The 17,061-nt window shown below is 39.1% G+C and overlaps 1 protein-coding gene across 2 annotated transcripts; it reads right to left on the bottom strand.

Moving 5' to 3' along the window:
- Positions 1–473: 473 nt before the first annotated feature.
- On the bottom strand, positions 474–12,661 carry si:dkey-202l22.3 (7 transmembrane receptor domain-containing protein). 2 transcript variants are annotated; one of them, XM_027280645.1, is made up of 5 exons: positions 12,563–12,661; positions 12,036–12,085; positions 3,172–3,650; positions 2,654–3,051; positions 474–1,600 (listed from the first exon to the last, which is right to left on the bottom strand). In XM_027280645.1, exons 3-5 carry the CDS (start codon positions 3,632–3,634, stop codon positions 1,373–1,375), a joined length of 1,089 nt encoding a protein of 362 aa, XP_027136446.1. In that variant the 5' UTR covers positions 3,635–3,650; positions 12,036–12,085; positions 12,563–12,661; the 3' UTR covers positions 474–1,372. The 2 variants fall into 2 exon arrangements, with proteins under 2 accessions (XP_027136446.1, XP_010727956.1); XM_010729654.3 differs by lacking the exons at positions 12,036–12,085; positions 12,563–12,661 and adding an exon at positions 11,591–11,818.
- Positions 12,662–17,061: the final 4,400 nt, after the last annotated feature.

Genomic DNA, 17,061 nt, shown 5'->3' with positions numbered 1-17,061 from the left:
ACTTTTGAATGGGCTAATTGAGTTTGTTGATGGACAAACTGTCCTGCACTATGATAGGTTGATTGTGTGTAATGCATTGTTACAATTAACAGTGGAGGGATATAAAAATATAGCTTTTTTTTAATCGTAAGAAGCAATAATAATGAAAACTGTTGAAATAATAACTAACTGAACAGAATTAATGCTGCTTAAACATCATTTAGAGCACATTAGTCAGTTCTCTGGTGAGTCTTTCAACAAAAAGCGTGTTCAAAAATGGACCCGGTATCCAGGCTTTGACAAACAAAGAAAGCATTAATGACACTTAATGGAAACTGAACGCCAGTGCCAGCAGCACAGCGATGGTTATGAGTGACTTTAATGTTCATGCTGTGAATATTAAGTTGATCATTGTGTCAATCTAATTTTCCAGACAGAGCCAAAGCACTGAGACTTCATTTATCAGGTAACACCTTTATGAATTTGGCATTTGTTACATTTTACAAACAGAGGTTTGAATGTGACAATACAAGCTGCTGTACATATTGATCTTTTCCACTAAGGTCCACACAAACTGTACACGCTACTTATGTATGCACAAACACAAATGGATTTATATTTGTGCACAGTTGACAAGTCCTACTGTGGAGCCAAATCATAGCCGATAAATACTACATAATAACATTAAAAATAGCAGGCAACATGTATTTCAACATAATAAACTTTATAGGTAATACAAAAGAGGCATAACTATTATTATATGATTTTGAAACACAGACATTTAGCACCACAGACAAAATAAATCACATTGTGTCTTTTGCACACCCTTTTCTTGGTCGGGAATCCATGTCTGGTGAGGCGAGTTCAATGTTCGGTCAGCTCCCTGAAGTCAAGTGCTAACTGTATAAATATAACCAGGACATGCAACCAGTGTAGCCACCCCTGTTCTCAGCCTCCGGCATAAGCCCAAGAGCCTGGGGGTCTGTTTATTCCACTGCTAGCCCTTTTAAGGCTACGAGATCTGCTTAGTGTCTATGCCAGGAGCTTGGTCCAAGAAAAACACAGGGATCCCAATGGATGGGTTAATCTTCTTCATCATTATGCAAAACTACAATCTGGTGTGGATCTGCTTCTTCGCCTGTTTGTCATAAGTGCCCTTATTTAGCACTGCCTCTGATGACACTGTACAATTGGGGAATAAATGTCAAGTCACAAAATGCTTGAAATACGTGGAGAAATGAATGTTGAGCAGTTGTCTTATTTTCTCCTGAACACTTCAGACATTAACATCGGTGTTAGGGGTACAGCTGTTGGCTTGTGGGAAAGGAGGGGGCTCTACATGTCAGGAGCTTCTACAGCTGTTGTATCATAGCATGCACAACTTGAACTGAATTCAGCTCCTGGACATCGCTCTCTCCACCATCCCTCTCTGGCGATTGCGACAAGGACAGAGGTAGCCTTTCAGGTGCATACGCATCTTGCTGTGCAGTGAGGCATAGATGAAGGGGTTGTAACACGCAGAGCTCATAGCCACTAAATGACAGCAGACTTGTAAGACGTTTATGTAGCGCTTGCCTATGATGTGGAAGTCTGGGTCCAGGTCCAGCAACAAGTTCAGCACCTACACAGTGACACAAAAAAACAAAACAACGTTTTACAACCTTTCCATATTTAATTGCACCAAATCTGTAATGAAGAACTGAGACAGTTGTGAAATACGATACTGCTATATTTATGATCTGCATGTAGACAGTGCTATCAAATCGTTTTGTGTGAAATGATGTGGAGAGCATCATATTAACCATAGGAACATTTTTAAACTGTTGTTTTTTGAACATGGGTGCACCACTGGTGGACTCAACCCTGCCCTTGATTTTCATTAATATTACAATGAAATCCTCATCTATTGGGCTTTTGCATGGCTCATTGTTGACATAATGTTGGTTTTCTAGACACATTGACCTGGTGATAGGCTTCTGTGGTTAATGAAATGTAAAATTTCAGAATCTCACGGACAGTTAAAGCTGGGGTAGACAGCTAGTCTTTTTGGTGCCATAATAACATTTAATTATCTGAAATAAAACTAGACTCTGCATCTCTTGGCTCTGTTACCAATGTAGATGGACGTGTCCCTTCAGTAAAAATCTGATCAGAATAGAAGATCCTGCTGCAAATGCTGCAACTTGTGATACATTTCCAATACTTTGTTGTTGCCTACAACAAGATGTAGCATGTCTCTGATGCATACAGAGCTTGCCACAGTTGCCACTGAAACCTGGGACAGTCTGCCCTGGGCCCATGGAGTGCTCCAGGGGTGTCTTTAAGAAGACAAGATGTCATTGCAGCAAAAGGGACTGAGATCTTGGCGAGGTTCATGCCTCTGAGGCATGAGGTTTTGTCAGGAGACTGTGCCCTTCTGCTGCCATTCAAGCTTGTGGGTTTGCTGAGCGGGGCTTAGAGGAGTCATCCGGGACAGCGAAAGAGACTACAGCTTAAAAGATTCACTGCTACAGAAGAATGTAACTTCTTCTGATGTTCCTCTCAAGTCTAACACCCACTTCCTCATATTAACTGAGCAGGTTAGATAAGGAGTAATGGTGAAGGATAGTCGGGCTAAAAATGGCTGATAATTTGGCTTTAGTTTTGGATTTAACAGTCTGGATCTAAGCCTCACCTGCAGAGGCAGCCAACACAGGGCAAAGGCCAGCACTGAGGCTACCAGCAGAGAGAAGATCCTCTTCCTCTTTTGGCTCCAGCGCTGCTGGCTGTTGGATGGCTCTCCAGGTACAGAATAGCGTTTTAGGCTCACAGTGATGGCACAGTAGGATATGCTGACTGACAGCAGTGGAATCATATAGGAGGCTATGAGAATGAAGCAGGAGTAGAGCAGCCTCAGATTGCCACTATTCGGCCAGAACTCTTCACACACCACCAGGTTGATGCCACTGGGTCGCAGGTCGAGATAACGTGTGTAGAGAGACGGAGGTGCAGCTAGGGCCAGAGATAAAAACCAAACACCCAGAGTCACTGCACCACAACCCCACACAGAGATCCTCCTACGTACTGGGTGAGCTGAGACAGAAAGGACAAAGTTACAGACATTTCAGACATCTCAGGGAGAAGTAATCAGCATGCATTGCTGTTTAGCAGAAGAAACCAATTCTCAATAAAAAAAAAAGTTAAATCTCTTACCTACAACAACATAGCGGTCCACAGCAATGGCAGTGAGTGAAAGCACTGATGCAAACACTGTGGCACATTGCAGCAAGGGCACCAGGTGACAGAGAGGTCTTCCAAAAGCCCAACCATGGCTGTCGAAGGCATAAGACGCAGTCAGTGGTACACAGCTCAAACACATCAGCAGGTCTCCAGCTGCTAAGTTACCGATAAAAAAGTTGGTGGCATTGTGTAGTTTCTTGTCAGACAAGATGCAAGCCAACAGGAAGGAGTTTCCAACGCCAGCCACAACCACTACGAGGCAGTAGAGAGGCAGAAAGAGAGGTTTAAAACGTAGAAGAAGCTCCATGCCTATAAACATGTCCAGGGGGTCACTGTGGTTAAGCGCTTGGCCTTTGCTGCCTTCTAGTCTCTCTAGTCCTGTTGCATGGCTGTTGTTACCGGTCTCACTGAAATCCTCATTCATGAGGATATCCATGTCTCTGGAGGCCAACCTTAAAATAAGAGAGACCGTGATCAACAATAAATCAATAAGCACTAAGGAAATCATCAAGAAAGTAATCAACTTCACATCTGGGATTCTTTTGGGATCACATGAATTATCAATATGTAGCCTGCACTGGCTCTATAGGGGATCGACTGAATCAAACAGTCACTGACATTTCATTAGATTTCAGTAATGTCAATGGCAAAACAAGGGCCAACAGTTTCTCACTTGAACGGCGATGTTCACTACAGTTTATATGGGGACTGTTTCTTCACTGGAAGGCAAAATAACAGGGGATGGTGACTGTTTCTGAAAATAAAAAATATCAATAGATTTTTAAATGTGGGTTTTTCATAATCTCCATTGTGATGGTGCTGCAAAAGAAATTTCAGTGAGTGATCTTGAACCAAAAGTGACTGCAGGGCTTGATAACTTGATATCACATAATTTGGGGAAAAAACAACTATAATCTTGTATCTCCCAGAACAATCCCCATTAAGGCTTTAAGGAATGTAAACAGGAAGCATTCAGGGAGGAAGGAAATGCAGTGCAATTTTCAGGTAAGCTGTGGAGCTACAGCGTGTCTTTCGTTCTGTGATTTCTAAACACATTTCTGAATGTTTGTTCAACATCACCATGAACAAGCTAAATGGCATAGATATCGATACGAACTACACGATTTACCCTGACCCTAACCTGTTGTTTGGCTTACTGCAGTTAATGTATATATAATATATATAACAGGATACATAATCATTATAAAGCTGCTCTGACATTGAGTGATTTTTTATTTTTTTTACAAGAACTCCTGTATTCAACCTTCAGTTCCAAAGAGACTTGAGTTAACGTCAGTGATGTATTTGATCTGCTTCATCCTCACAGGAATTTCATGAGTGCATATATCATTGCCTTTATGACGATACTGCAGTCATCTGGTTTATTTTGTCTTGCTTCAAGATTATCCACAGATGTAGAATTTTCTGAAACTTCTTCTGGGAAAGTTTTATACCCACAGACAGATTGTTTTATGTATGAAGAAATGTGAGCTGAGTTTGAGAGTAAATTATTTCTTATGAGAAATATTTTGAAGGTTTTTGACTGAGGCTGAAATATAATGTACGTATTGTATATTTACACGCCACTGCCTTGTGATGGATCATGCATTGGAACATTATGGACCCTGGTGCCCTTTCCTTCAAATAGCCTAGCTGTTAAATCTAATTTCTGGCTGCTGAAGCCCCATCAGTGCAGCCTGCATACAAGGTTGGAGTCCACAGTCATAAAAATATAATGAAGACAGAAAATCGCTGTGAACTCACTTGAACCTAAACATATTATCTCTATATGTATGAAAATTTTCAAGAACATAAAATGGTAGCACAGTCAGATTTTCATAACTTTAAAAGTTGAACTAATTTCAAGGAGGAATATTTGAAGATAACTCAGGAACATTAACATTTTAAAGCATGACGCAGAGCCAAATGTGATTTTAAATAACACAAATCACAATTGCATTTTAAATACTTTGTTGGTTTAACCTGGCAATCCTGTTTTCTCCTGGTACATTTTGCCAGAAATCTACAATATACCTGATATCTGAATCTGAATATCTGAATATCTGTTTATCTAGATGATGAATCATACTTCCACTGTACATCAGGAAAAGCAGAGGTGTAATTTATTAATATAATAATAATAACAATAATTGATAATAACTGTATTTGTCACACTGCGGTGAGGTCAAGTTGGATTTTTGTTCTGTCTCGTCATTTCCTGTTTTATTTTGGTATTTACCTGACCTCTCGTTTCACTTGCCCTTCCTCATGTGTCACCGGTCTGATTGTCTGCCCCGCCCTGATTGTTTCCACCTGTTCCCCATTACCCTGTGTATATATTGTCTGCGTCTCCCTTTGTCTTGTGCCAAAGTGTTTCATCATTAGATCGATCACCAAAGCCTTGTTTCCTTGTCCGTTCATAGTCACAGCATTGTTGCTCGAGTGTTCTTTTGTTTATATTCCTTGATTGAGTGATTTTCTGTTGTAAATTCTTAGTCTAGCTTTTTGTTTTCTGTTGTAGTGTTTTTTCAGCCTCCTTCAGAGCGCTTTCAGTTAATGTTTTGCAGCGTGTTGTCTTTTCCTCTTGGTGAGTGATTTTGATTTTGATAACCTTTTCATAAAGTAGTTTAAAGTTTTCCTCCGTTGGAGTGATTTTTGTTTTCCCTAGTTTAGGCCTGTTTCCAGAACCTCACTATGTCGAGGGTTTTTGTTATTTCAATAAAATAGCTCATTGACACCTGTGCGCCTGAGTCCTGTTTTGAGTCCGGCCTGACAGTATTATATTAAGAGGAGCTATTTCTAGGGCTTTAGTGTAGTGATGGAGCAGCACATCATTAATTCATTTTATTGCACGTTAAGATTTTCCTGCTAAAACAAGTGGAAATGTCTGCTATTAAAAACATCTGTCTTCCAAAATAATATTGGTATCTACTTCTGTGGATTGTACTGTAAGATTTCAAAGTTATGACCATCCAAACAAAGATGAAGAAGAATTTAACAACTCCAGCTCCCATACAACACTGAAAGCTCTCCAAGTAAGAGTCATGTGAGCTGTGTGTTGGACACTAACAAAAAGAAGTCAACTTTGTTCAAATGAGACTTTCCTAAAATTCTACTAGCCAGTGTAATAGATATACATTTGACTTTGAAGATGGACAGAAAACCACAGGAACATATTTCACAGTTGAGTAATACAAATGTCAGAAACCTATGATTCACGAGAAAACCCAGTGTGCTGGGGAAGCCACTGTGACTTAAATAGGAATCTTGTTGGCTCATAGAGGATTCACTCAAGTCTGTCGTGGTTTCACCCCATCCATCTGGATTGAAAAGATAAAAGGTAACTTCTCCTTTCATCTGGTGCAGTCCATTTTTCCGCTCTATATTTGTCCGCACTCTTACACTGTGGGATTGTCTTCTCCACCACCTGCAAACCACATTCTCATGCAGGTGGGTGGAGTAGCTGTTTTCTGTGGCCTGGCAGCCAATGTTAAAAATACCAAACTGGAGTAAATCATGTCATTTTGTAATAATGTCAACATCTTTTTCTTTTTAAAAAAACATTACTTGACCTTTATGGAGTGTTTTACATATAGCATATATTCTGATGGCCAAGTAGATTTGCTCTCACTGAAATGAGTTGTTGTTTTTCCTTTAGGTCTGTGTGGAAATGTGGTTGAAAGTACATATAGATTGAATGGCCATATTCAGAAGTAAGCTCATGAATGTAATGTTTTTTTTTTTTACAGCCATTTCTCTCACTGTCGGATGCAGTGGCCGGTTCAGACTGTTTGAAGAACAAGGGTGAAAAAATAAAGAGCTGTACAGAAGGGGCACCAGCCTGCAGAAGGCCATGCTTGATTTATGGTGAAAACCCTTCATCATGTTTTCTCCACTGGACAGGCACCAGAGAGGACACTTTATAATGTTTTATCTACCATAGGGTCATCCAAGAGGGCACTCTAGTGGATATGTGAGTGTTAGACAGTACAGTTTTTTTTATGGATGTTCTTATTCCCCTCATTTTCACTTTAAACGGCTCTCCTCATTGTTGTCTTATCTTATTTTTTTTATATTTTTATATTTTTTACTCAGATAGCTTTAGACTTTCTGGAAATGATCAGGAAAATGTGATATGATTGAGTGCAACATGTTTTTGACAAGCTTGTACAAGAAAATGCCACATGCTCCATGTGTGATCTTTCATGCCCTCATTAGGGAGTCTTGACTAATAGACCTGACAACACTTGTCTAACTATTGTTACAGTATATCTGACTAAAAGCCACATATTTGCTCAGGACACATGTATATGAGTGCAAAGTCTTTCAGGGGGCCACAGATGCCAGGCTGGACATGGCTTTTAAACAACAACAAAAAGGCAGAGTCAGCCTCCCTCTGTGTTTTAAATGAAAAAGAAAATATCTGGAGGGGAACCACATTGTTATATTTTGTTTTCATCAGTGACATTCAGAAACAGTACTCTAAATATTTATGAGTCATGAGCATTACTGGCCATTGCTGGAATTCAGGAGAGTGACTGGAACGTACGTTGTTTTGCTCTACTTGTTTATTTTGTAAGTTTTTCCTGTAATCAAACTCTCCTGTTGGAGACTGCTGACTGCAATGCGGATTGATACTACGGTGGCCATTAAAAGTCACAAAATGAGAATTGCACAACACAACTTAGTTGCTGTGCTGTTGTGTGATTTTGTTTGTATATTTATCAGTTGTTCAAAATGATATTATAGGTTATCGAGGTCACATCCAGCATACATTTTATTTGTCTAACCTGCAAATATAATGTCATATTTCTGATCAGATGGACATCTGATGCAGCACATATTTAATTAAGAGGTCCTCTAACTGTATATTAAAAGCAGAATTCAAAGGCTAACTTCATTATTTTTCAACAAAGGATGTATTTACATTTAATTTTCAGTTATTTCAAGTTTTAGGTTGACTACTGAAGACAAATGGTGGAAAGCGGATAGACTAGAAAAGAGTGTGTGAAACAACAAGAGGTCATGTTGGTTGGGGTGTGCTGCTTCAGACACCCATTGGACAATGAAATGCAATCTATGAAGTCCAGTTGTTTTGATAAATCTGTGAATTTGGCTTTTTAGACACTTCACAGTGGTTTGATAACATTTGTTAACTAGCAATAAACACAGGTCAGCTGAAGCTGTCATTGGTTTTGCAGCTAAATAATTCTAATTCTAAAACAAATTAAAATTTTGAGCTGATGATGGATGAAGTCATTGGATCATGAAAATGATTGTGATTCATCATGGAGAATACACAAATGTCTGTGTCAGTTTTTTACAACAATCCATTCAAAAGTTTTTATTCAAAAGATATTTCCCCGTGGTGCTAGAGGAAAAGTCAAGGGATCACCAAAGTCAGTAGAATTAACTGACTGGGAAACATGAATGTCTGTACAAACTTTTGTGCACATCATTTAATTTAACTAAAACTTTGTCCTGCTTGTGGTGCTTGAATCAAATTTAGGGAATCACAAAAGTCAAAAAGATCCATCTTCTGGGCACCATGATAGCCTGCACCAAATTTTATGACAATCTATCCAATTATTGTTGAGATATTTCAGTCTGGGCCAAAGTGGTGGACTGCTGACCAAAGATGACATTGCCATTTGTAGAGCCATTTGGCATTGCTATAAACGGAACAAATGACTGAAGAAACATAATGACTGCAGATGCTTGTAGGGCAGGATGGGTCAGTGAATAGTTTAATGAGTGTAATTTCAGACCTGCACGTGCATGTACCTAAGTAAAAAAATCTTAAAAGCAAGAGTGGTCTCTTTTTCTGAATGGAGTAATCTCTGACAATGTGAGCTTCATCATGTTGTAAAAGAAGGGTTATGGTCCCAATTAGATTTCATTTAAGTCGACTGAGAAGCTGTTCCAGAATGCTAAATCTGTCCAAACTAAATAGCTGTGGATGTTTTATGTATAATTATAAATCATGGTGAATAATCTTTTAATAAAGTCTGACTTGAGAGAGGTTGAGGTGACACAACCTTCCATCACTGTTCAAATAAATGTTACAAAGAGTTGATAAAATCTTTAGCAGATGGATGCACTCCAGTGATTCAATATGTGTAGCCCATCAGTGCAATCAGTTTGAAGGGCATGTTAAAATATTTCCCATGTCCAATTCAAAACCGTTACTTGCTGAGCAGCAGGCTCCACCTTAGAGCTAGCATCTCTCAGTAGAAGACAGCATTGTGTCTTTGATTTCTAATTTACAATGCACGTGTTTATAATCTGCAAGGAATACATTTTGTGATGCCATCTGGTTTCATGCCGTCTACAATATCCGACAGCTTGGAAGAAAACCCACCCTCGCCTAGTAACGCTGTTGCCATGTCCTTTGTGGAAACCATCCAGACCCTGCAGCTAATTTGTGAAGCGTGATGAGAATTGAGAACCCTCAAAATGCAAAACAGGAAGGACAACTCCTAATGACTCTTGCTCACCCTATTTTGCCCAGCTCAGTTTTCCTATCTTTCTTTACATCCACCTTTTTTTGCTCTCTCTGACTCGCCTTTTCTAACACAAACATTTAATATAAATTGTGCATTTCCATCATTCTGAAGCTGCTGAGGCTTCCCAAGGGAGTCAGAGACAGAAGCTTGATATTTAACTAACATAAAAGAGGTCAAGATTGATCATATGCAGTTTTGATGAGGTGACTTAATAGTGTATTATTTGAACTGGAAACGTAGCAAACCTGCTCCTTTTGACTCTGTGTTATTGTCCCACGATAGATACCTGGCACTGATTGACAGAAAGAAACAAGGTTGTGCTCTTTAACTTAAACTATGAACATGTTTGTCTGTCACTCTACAGTACCTTGTCCACAGCTGAGGTGTTTTGTATGAATTGCAGTGATACGATACTCTGAATCAGATACTGGTGATTTTAGTCACTGCCCTGAAATTTCACACTGCAGAGGGGAGGTTTTTCCTAGTCTGCGGGGCTAATGATCAACTGCTGGCTAAATGTTATTATCTCCTGCTGACCCTTTCATTATGAGAGGTCAAAGCCACTCTAATAGCTTTGCCTCTGCCAGGGAACAATCACAATTTAGGATGTGCAAACACACATGTGTGCACATTTCATCAAGTGCATGAAATAGTAAAATCCACACTTAAGGGTTTAAGGTGAACTGTGTGAGGTTTAATTCCATTTTGCAGAATTTATAAGCTCGTTATAAGCTTGTGTTCCTGTTTGCCTTGGGTATGATTTCCTAACAACAGTGATTACAAATTCAGAGCTGTTTGGCTTTCAACTCTGTAAGTCGGGCAGCACACTCATCCCTTCTGGTCTTCATTCATGCTGACAGGATGCACACAGATGCTTAGTGTCACAGATGTCACAGAGTACCAGGAAAATTGTTAATTTTTCCACTTGAAATTATACCCCATGTAGTAAATGGAAAATGCAAAAACATGCGTGTAATTGGGCTGCAGGGTATGAGAAGAGGACATAGATGCAACAACACATTTCTATATTACTGTTTTAAAGATACTCAAAACTCAGGTGGAATGAGCTTGCAAAATGCTTCCAATCCGCTGCATATCACTTATACTTAGAAATACTTAGGGGAACATGTAAATCTTTGTGGGTAAGCTGCCCAAATACATATTTAAATCTGGGAGATACTGCACTGTGTATGATCATGTCCTATGCACGTTAGTTAGTTTTATTTTGTAACTTACTTTGTAACTAAATTTTTGATTTGTTTTCCTAAAAATAAAAAAAATAAAAAAAAGAATTAATCATAGAAAAACCCTTTTCTAAATACATGTTTTGTCTTGATGCAATGATTGCAAAATTGTTATGAAATGTTTCTAATGATGTTTATTTAAGTGAATATATGTTCACGTCATATACACATGAATATTTTACACTGATGCAGACTGATGCACCTGGTCAGAGATGCTTTGCTTCAGGCTATTGCTCCTTTGAGGACTCACATATCAAAGTGTTGATTACCAGACATCCTCCAGAGCCGACAAATGCTGTTAATTGGCATTTATCTAGATTTGGCACTTTTCTGGCAGTGTTGAATAATGTGATGATGTTTATTGCAGCATTCAGGTCATTTTTTATAAAAGGTGACTTTATTTTTGCAGCCAATTTTATGTTGCTTACAAAAAAGTGTTACAACCTGAAATATTAATTGATTCAAACAATCAAACAATTATGCAATTAAAACCATATATGAAAATGCACTTCTTAATTATAAGTCATAAAAACAAGCAGTGAAAATATTGATGTTTTCTGTGTGTGTCCTTGTTGTGTGTATGTATGTCTGTAAATGTCAATGCATGCTGTAAATCAATGAATAGAATGAAAAGTATCTTACCTGTGCAGATGTTTAAAAGTGGAAATACCAAAAATATCCCTGTGTGGTCGCTCTTTGGTTCAGCAAATGAGCTTATTCTCTTCTGTTTTCTTCGTCACCTTTTCCCCCCCTTTACTCCTTTTTTCTTTTCAAGTTAAAGATCTTAAATCTCTAGTTATGAATGCTTTTCTGCAGCTGATCTAGAAACCCACTGTGATGTGAAGAGTCTGACAGGGAGACGCTGTTGCCTCACGCAGCACTGAGTGAGAGTGACAGAGGGAGGGAGAAAGAAAGGGGACCACATAACCTCTCTCCTTCAAATGCTCGTAAATTGTGCTCCCTCCCCTCATTCTCCTTTATTTTGCCTGCACCTTCACAAAGAAACACACACTTCATACGTCTCACACCTGTGTAGCAATCTGTTTTTTGCCTTCGGTGAAGAGGGCATCGTATTCTTTTTACTTACCTTCTGTATGAAAGCCTTGATTACCTGCAAGCCTGCAAATTCTCCCATACCTGAAGAGGAATGAAACAGAAAATGAGCAATTGTGTGAAAATTGAACAGAATCATATTTACCGTTTTGTCTCCAGGGTGAGGACAAAGATTAGAAAAAAAGGCCAGTTATTGATCCAAGAAAAGGCAGAAGCAAGTAGAGATTCATATTCAAATGACTGAAGTGCAAACACCTGAGGAAGAAATCAACTCAAAAAAACATGCTCGATCTGATTTATGAATTAAAGTGTGTGTGTGTTTCAGGTAATAAAAACAACAATGTATGAATATTTAGTATTTATAGATTCAGGTCCAAATCTTGACAGCTGGTTGAAACTCGGTTAATTCCTGATTAAATTTAACTAGTAGCTGATGAAGACGCAGGTGACATATATGGTCGTATCCCTCACCAACCACCCCCAAGTCCTCATCCCCTCTTATAAAAACGGTGGCCTGCTCATAGATTGTATTAAACATGGGTGTCGTATCCATGACGTCACCTTAAAAGCCGTTGTGAAGCTCAAAGTGTGGAGGCTCTCGCCCTGGACACCTTGGCATTCATGTTTCTGCTGCATCCATTAATCCAAAAATGGGCAAAGACTGTGTGTAGAGCTGAGGTGGGCTGAATGAAGCCTGATTGCTCAAACAAGCCACCTCTAATGACACACACCTGTTGCTCAAAGCAGCCACACTCTTAATTGTACATAACTTTAAGCCTTAATATAATTTAGACAGGTGAGCTAAATAAAAACACCCCCAGTATAGTTGTCATGAACACCAAAACTAGCTCTAGAGACCAAAACCAGGCTTTAATCATGTTTATTTTTGATTTGAAGGTGGACAATTTAAAATGGATGCTTATAGAAGCTGGTTTGTTCTGGAGCCAACTTCAAGTGGCCATTTGAGGAACTGCAGTTTTTGGCACTGGCTTCATTTTTACATTTCTACGGCGGTCGCTGCTTGGGCATGCAACATAGCCACACTGAAACTTACAGACAGACACATACAAATCAAAGACTTGGCTAACGTTACAACACATTTACCACACAAACATTTACAAATAGAATTCATTTGCTTCAAGTAACTGTCAGAGCTCCAGCGGACCAGAGCCTGAAAGTAGCTGCTCACAGTTGATAAGCTTGGTTAGTTCTCACATCAACTATATTCCGGCTATACTGAGCGATGGTCAGCCTATCATTGTGAATTACCCCCTGCTTCACACGTTACATAGACATGAGACCATGCTTCTTATAGCCATATCCTCTGCAGTCTTCTGCTGCATTTGTTAGGTTTGTTGGGAGAAAAGGAGCTACCAGATGTTAGTGGGTTCATTACATTTTAATAACAAAAACATTACTAATTATCATTACTGTTTTTATGTCAAATCAGACCAAAATTCAAAATCCACAGTCACAATTCAGGAAAATAAACACCCCCAAGACTGACCAATGAATGAATCTTTACACTGCCCTTCCTCTCTCATAGGAATCCCTGCTGACACACTGACATCAGATACGCATATCAGATATTGTCCAGGTTGTTTCTCCACCTCTCAGCTAAAGCCTGTTCCTTGTCACTACTTTTTCAGATCGGGGATGAAGATCTGACACTTGCGCTTCGAAATCTGTTCCACAGGTTCTCTTCAGCCATTTCACACCACATCAACTGGGGGAGCAATTCAATACGAGACAGAGCACTCAATAGAACACGCTATCTTGGCAAACCCATGAGGAAAAAAAATAGAAAGGGGAAAGCAGCAGATATGGATTGCGATAGTTGAGAGAAATTCTGCAGCAGGTCTTTTTGTTGAAGCCTGAAAGAAAGCTGAATATTTGATTGGTTTGTCACACTGCTGCACAAAGCTTTCAAAGAAAAGAGGACTGAAAAGGCAGATATTCAGATTTCTAGTTGCAGGTCTTGGAGATGAACGCTAAAAATAAACACATAGCATCAAAGGTACATAAATAGTGGGTTTGTTTGTGTGGCAGACATCAAATTTCACATTTTATCTTTCATAAACTACAATTTTGGTCTTTTCCAACCCCTATGTGATACATAAGGATATGTAATGTTCAAAACTGAATAATTCTCAATCAATGTTAATGGTGTGTCACAGCTATCTGTGTAATTGACCTGTCAGTGAAATTATAGCATCTATTCTGTGTGTGTGTGACGGTGTGTGTGCATGTGTGACTTTTGGACATCTACCTCCTTATTATGAAAATATGTATCTTTATCTTCTAAGCTAAATGCCAAGCTCCCCTTTAGGTCTGGCTCCAGAAGCTAGACCTTTTTCAGGTGAGATGCTGCAGCTCCTTCTTGGCTGATTCATAGATATATGTTATAACCTAAACTGCAGAGAGACTGCTGCTTTGAGCTCCCCTCTTCTCCTCTCCTTCTCCGTGTGTATGCATTCTTATTACTTTAATACATGCAGGTGTTTCTGCCTCTTGAGCTGTAGAGCCTGGATCCGACCACAATTCACCTATTGCCCCATTTATCATTATTATTATTACATCTCTAAGTGTAACTTTGCACTTTGCTAGTGTACATTCTCTCCCCCTCTCTTTTCGAGGTCGAGGCAGATGTTCTCCCACCCAGATCCTGGTTCTGCTCAAGGTTTCTGCCTCTTAGAAAGGCATTAAACTTATTTTCCTCTCAGCAGGTGCTTGCTCATGGTGGGAATTATTGGGTCTAAATAATATTATGATTTGGCACTTTATTTGTTCTGCCTCAAGTTATTATGTGAGGGAAGTCAGTGAAGGGATAAACTCTCCTCTTATGATGAGATTAACCCTAAACAATTGGTCGAGACTTTTTTTTTTTTTGACACTGGAGGAGGGATTTCTGTATCAGTAGTTTGTCATTATTGCTCTGGGCACTTTCAGTTTTACCTGAGCAGTTATAGCAGACACTGTAACTGCACTGTGAGGGAAGAAATATGTCCACGTTCTACTTTTAGAGATTTTAATAGTCTTGCATACATAAATATAACAACATGTTTCATTATTTTTTCTGTTTAATAAAGTCATGAATTAAATTTATTTTGTGTGTTATTCTGTTCAGTAATGCATCTTCATCGACTCACACTTCATCCTGCTTACTTGTTTAAAGTTCATTGTTCACATATACACACGTTGTAAGGATACCTTGGGTACATTAACAATTCTTCTTTTTAATTTTGAGACCTGTAGTAAAGAAATTGGATTTTTACAATGATGAGTAATGCAGCAATCCTCAGTGATTAAGTAAGTTTGATGATCAGGGGTGTGTTTCATTATCCAAGCCAGATGGATCCCATCCACACGATAGTAGACGGACTAATTTCAGTGTCTTTGAAAATAAAACTTTATGAGAAATTTATAAAATATAGTTATCACACATACTGTAGAATACACAAAAACGTCAGGTTTTTCATTGTTATGTTGACCATTTAAATGTGCCATAAGTAACGTAAATTAAAAAATTAGCTTAACTTGATTAACCAAGACTTTCTCAGTTGCCTTCAGCTTAAATAGCTAATGTTCATGAATATAACTTTTTCTATGCCCAGGATGACTCACACAAGGGGTTTCTGAATGCTACACATAAATCTGTTAACAAATTTTCTTTTTGTTTAGTGTTTCCTGTTTTATTTTGTAATTTTTCCCTCTCCTCCCGTCTGTAACTTTACTTCCTGCTAGTTTTGATCATCATTAGTTTCACCTGTCCCCAAATAGTTTTCATCTGAGTCTTGTTATCATGTCTTCACTTGTGTATTTAGTCCATGTGCACCTTGGTGTTTTGTTTTGGGTTTTTTTTTTTTGCCTTTGCCTTTTCATTTGGACTTTTTTACCACCCTGTAAGTCTTCTGTATTGTGTTATTAAACTATTTTTGGACTGCACAAGCTCTGCCTCTTGTAGTGCCTGCATTTAGGCTTTTCTTCTCAAGTTATCTTGCTTGCACAACGTTATATCAGCAGAACCTTTCTCCCATTTTTCTCCATTGCTCCGCTGCTGTCTCTCTCAGCCCTGCCTTCTCAAGTTGTCATTCACTCTTTCTCCCAAGCTGTCCATTTTCTGTCACACTGCTCTACCACATGCACTCAGTGCACTGACTAACCATCTGACTGTGTTGATGTACATGCGCACGTAACCATCCCTGTGTGATGATGGATTATGCTCTCAGGTCAAAAACAGTTCTCCCGATGGACAGTCTGTGTTTGTCACTCGTACATGAACCTACAGAAAATCTGCAGCACCTCTCGGTTTTAATGGAGCTTTATAGTTTCAGCTCATTGTTTAGACGTGAGGCACATGTCTTAACTGTTATTTCATACACATTTCTACCACAGCTGGCAGCTGTTTTCAACGTTAAAGCTCTGAAGACCCTCGGTACACTACCTGCTCAGCACCAAACGGCAGACAGACACACTAGCTGGTAGACATAGTGGATCATTTACAAGGTAATGAGCCAGATATCTCCCTCAGGATATGGTAGAGCCCAAAACTGAGCAAAAAGAGAGTGACGATTACACTTGCTAGGTGGCCAGAATCCATTTGTAACAGCTGGATGCGTGAGTAAAGCAGCTGTTAACACGTTCACCATATATGCTTAAAAGGTATGATGATGATAAGTTTATCGCAATCTGTCCTGGTGAAACAGCAACAACACAGGGTGAGACTGACAGATGAAAGAGACACACATAACTACAGATTAGTAAAAGGTCAAAAATGTATTATCAGTTAGGCAGTGAATCTTTCTGTGGTTGTCTGAAGCAGGAGCAAGCGGGCAAGGGGTGAGTACTGTCCTAAATGATGGATTGTGCCTTCTTTATCAGCTGTTTGTTTTATAGTTCTGATAGTCTTTTCTGATGAGTGCTTTTCACCCCTGATAATGGGTGAAGAGATGCATACCAGTACAAACACGAAAGAGTAAAAGTCTGTGGAATCTTGGCTAGCTTCCTCAGACAATGAGACTGCTTGTTTTTTATTATTCAGCATATCAACGTTCCTTTTA

This window comes from Larimichthys crocea, chromosome VII (assembly GCF_000972845.2).
Source record: "Larimichthys crocea isolate SSNF chromosome VII, L_crocea_2.0, whole genome shotgun sequence".
NCBI classification, from domain to species: Eukaryota; Metazoa; Chordata; class Actinopteri; family Sciaenidae; genus Larimichthys; species Larimichthys crocea.
This window is presented reverse-complemented; position numbering and strand designations above follow the sequence as displayed.

What these genes read in the sequence shown, in the direction of transcription:
- si:dkey-202l22.3 (XM_027280645.1), bottom strand. Translation starts at nt 3,634, where the DNA reads ATGGATATCCTCATGAATGAGGATTTCAGTGAGACCGGTAACAACAGC. An exon ending in GGACCGCTATGTTGTTGTAG is followed by an intron (nt 3,052 to 3,171) that starts GTAAGAGATTTA and finishes TTTCTGTCTCAG; the next exon opens with CTCACCCAGTACGTAGGAGG. An exon ending in TGTGTTGGCTGCCTCTGCAG is followed by an intron (nt 1,601 to 2,653) that starts GTGAGGCTTAGA and finishes GTCACTGTGTAG; the next exon opens with GTGCTGAACTTGTTGCTGGA.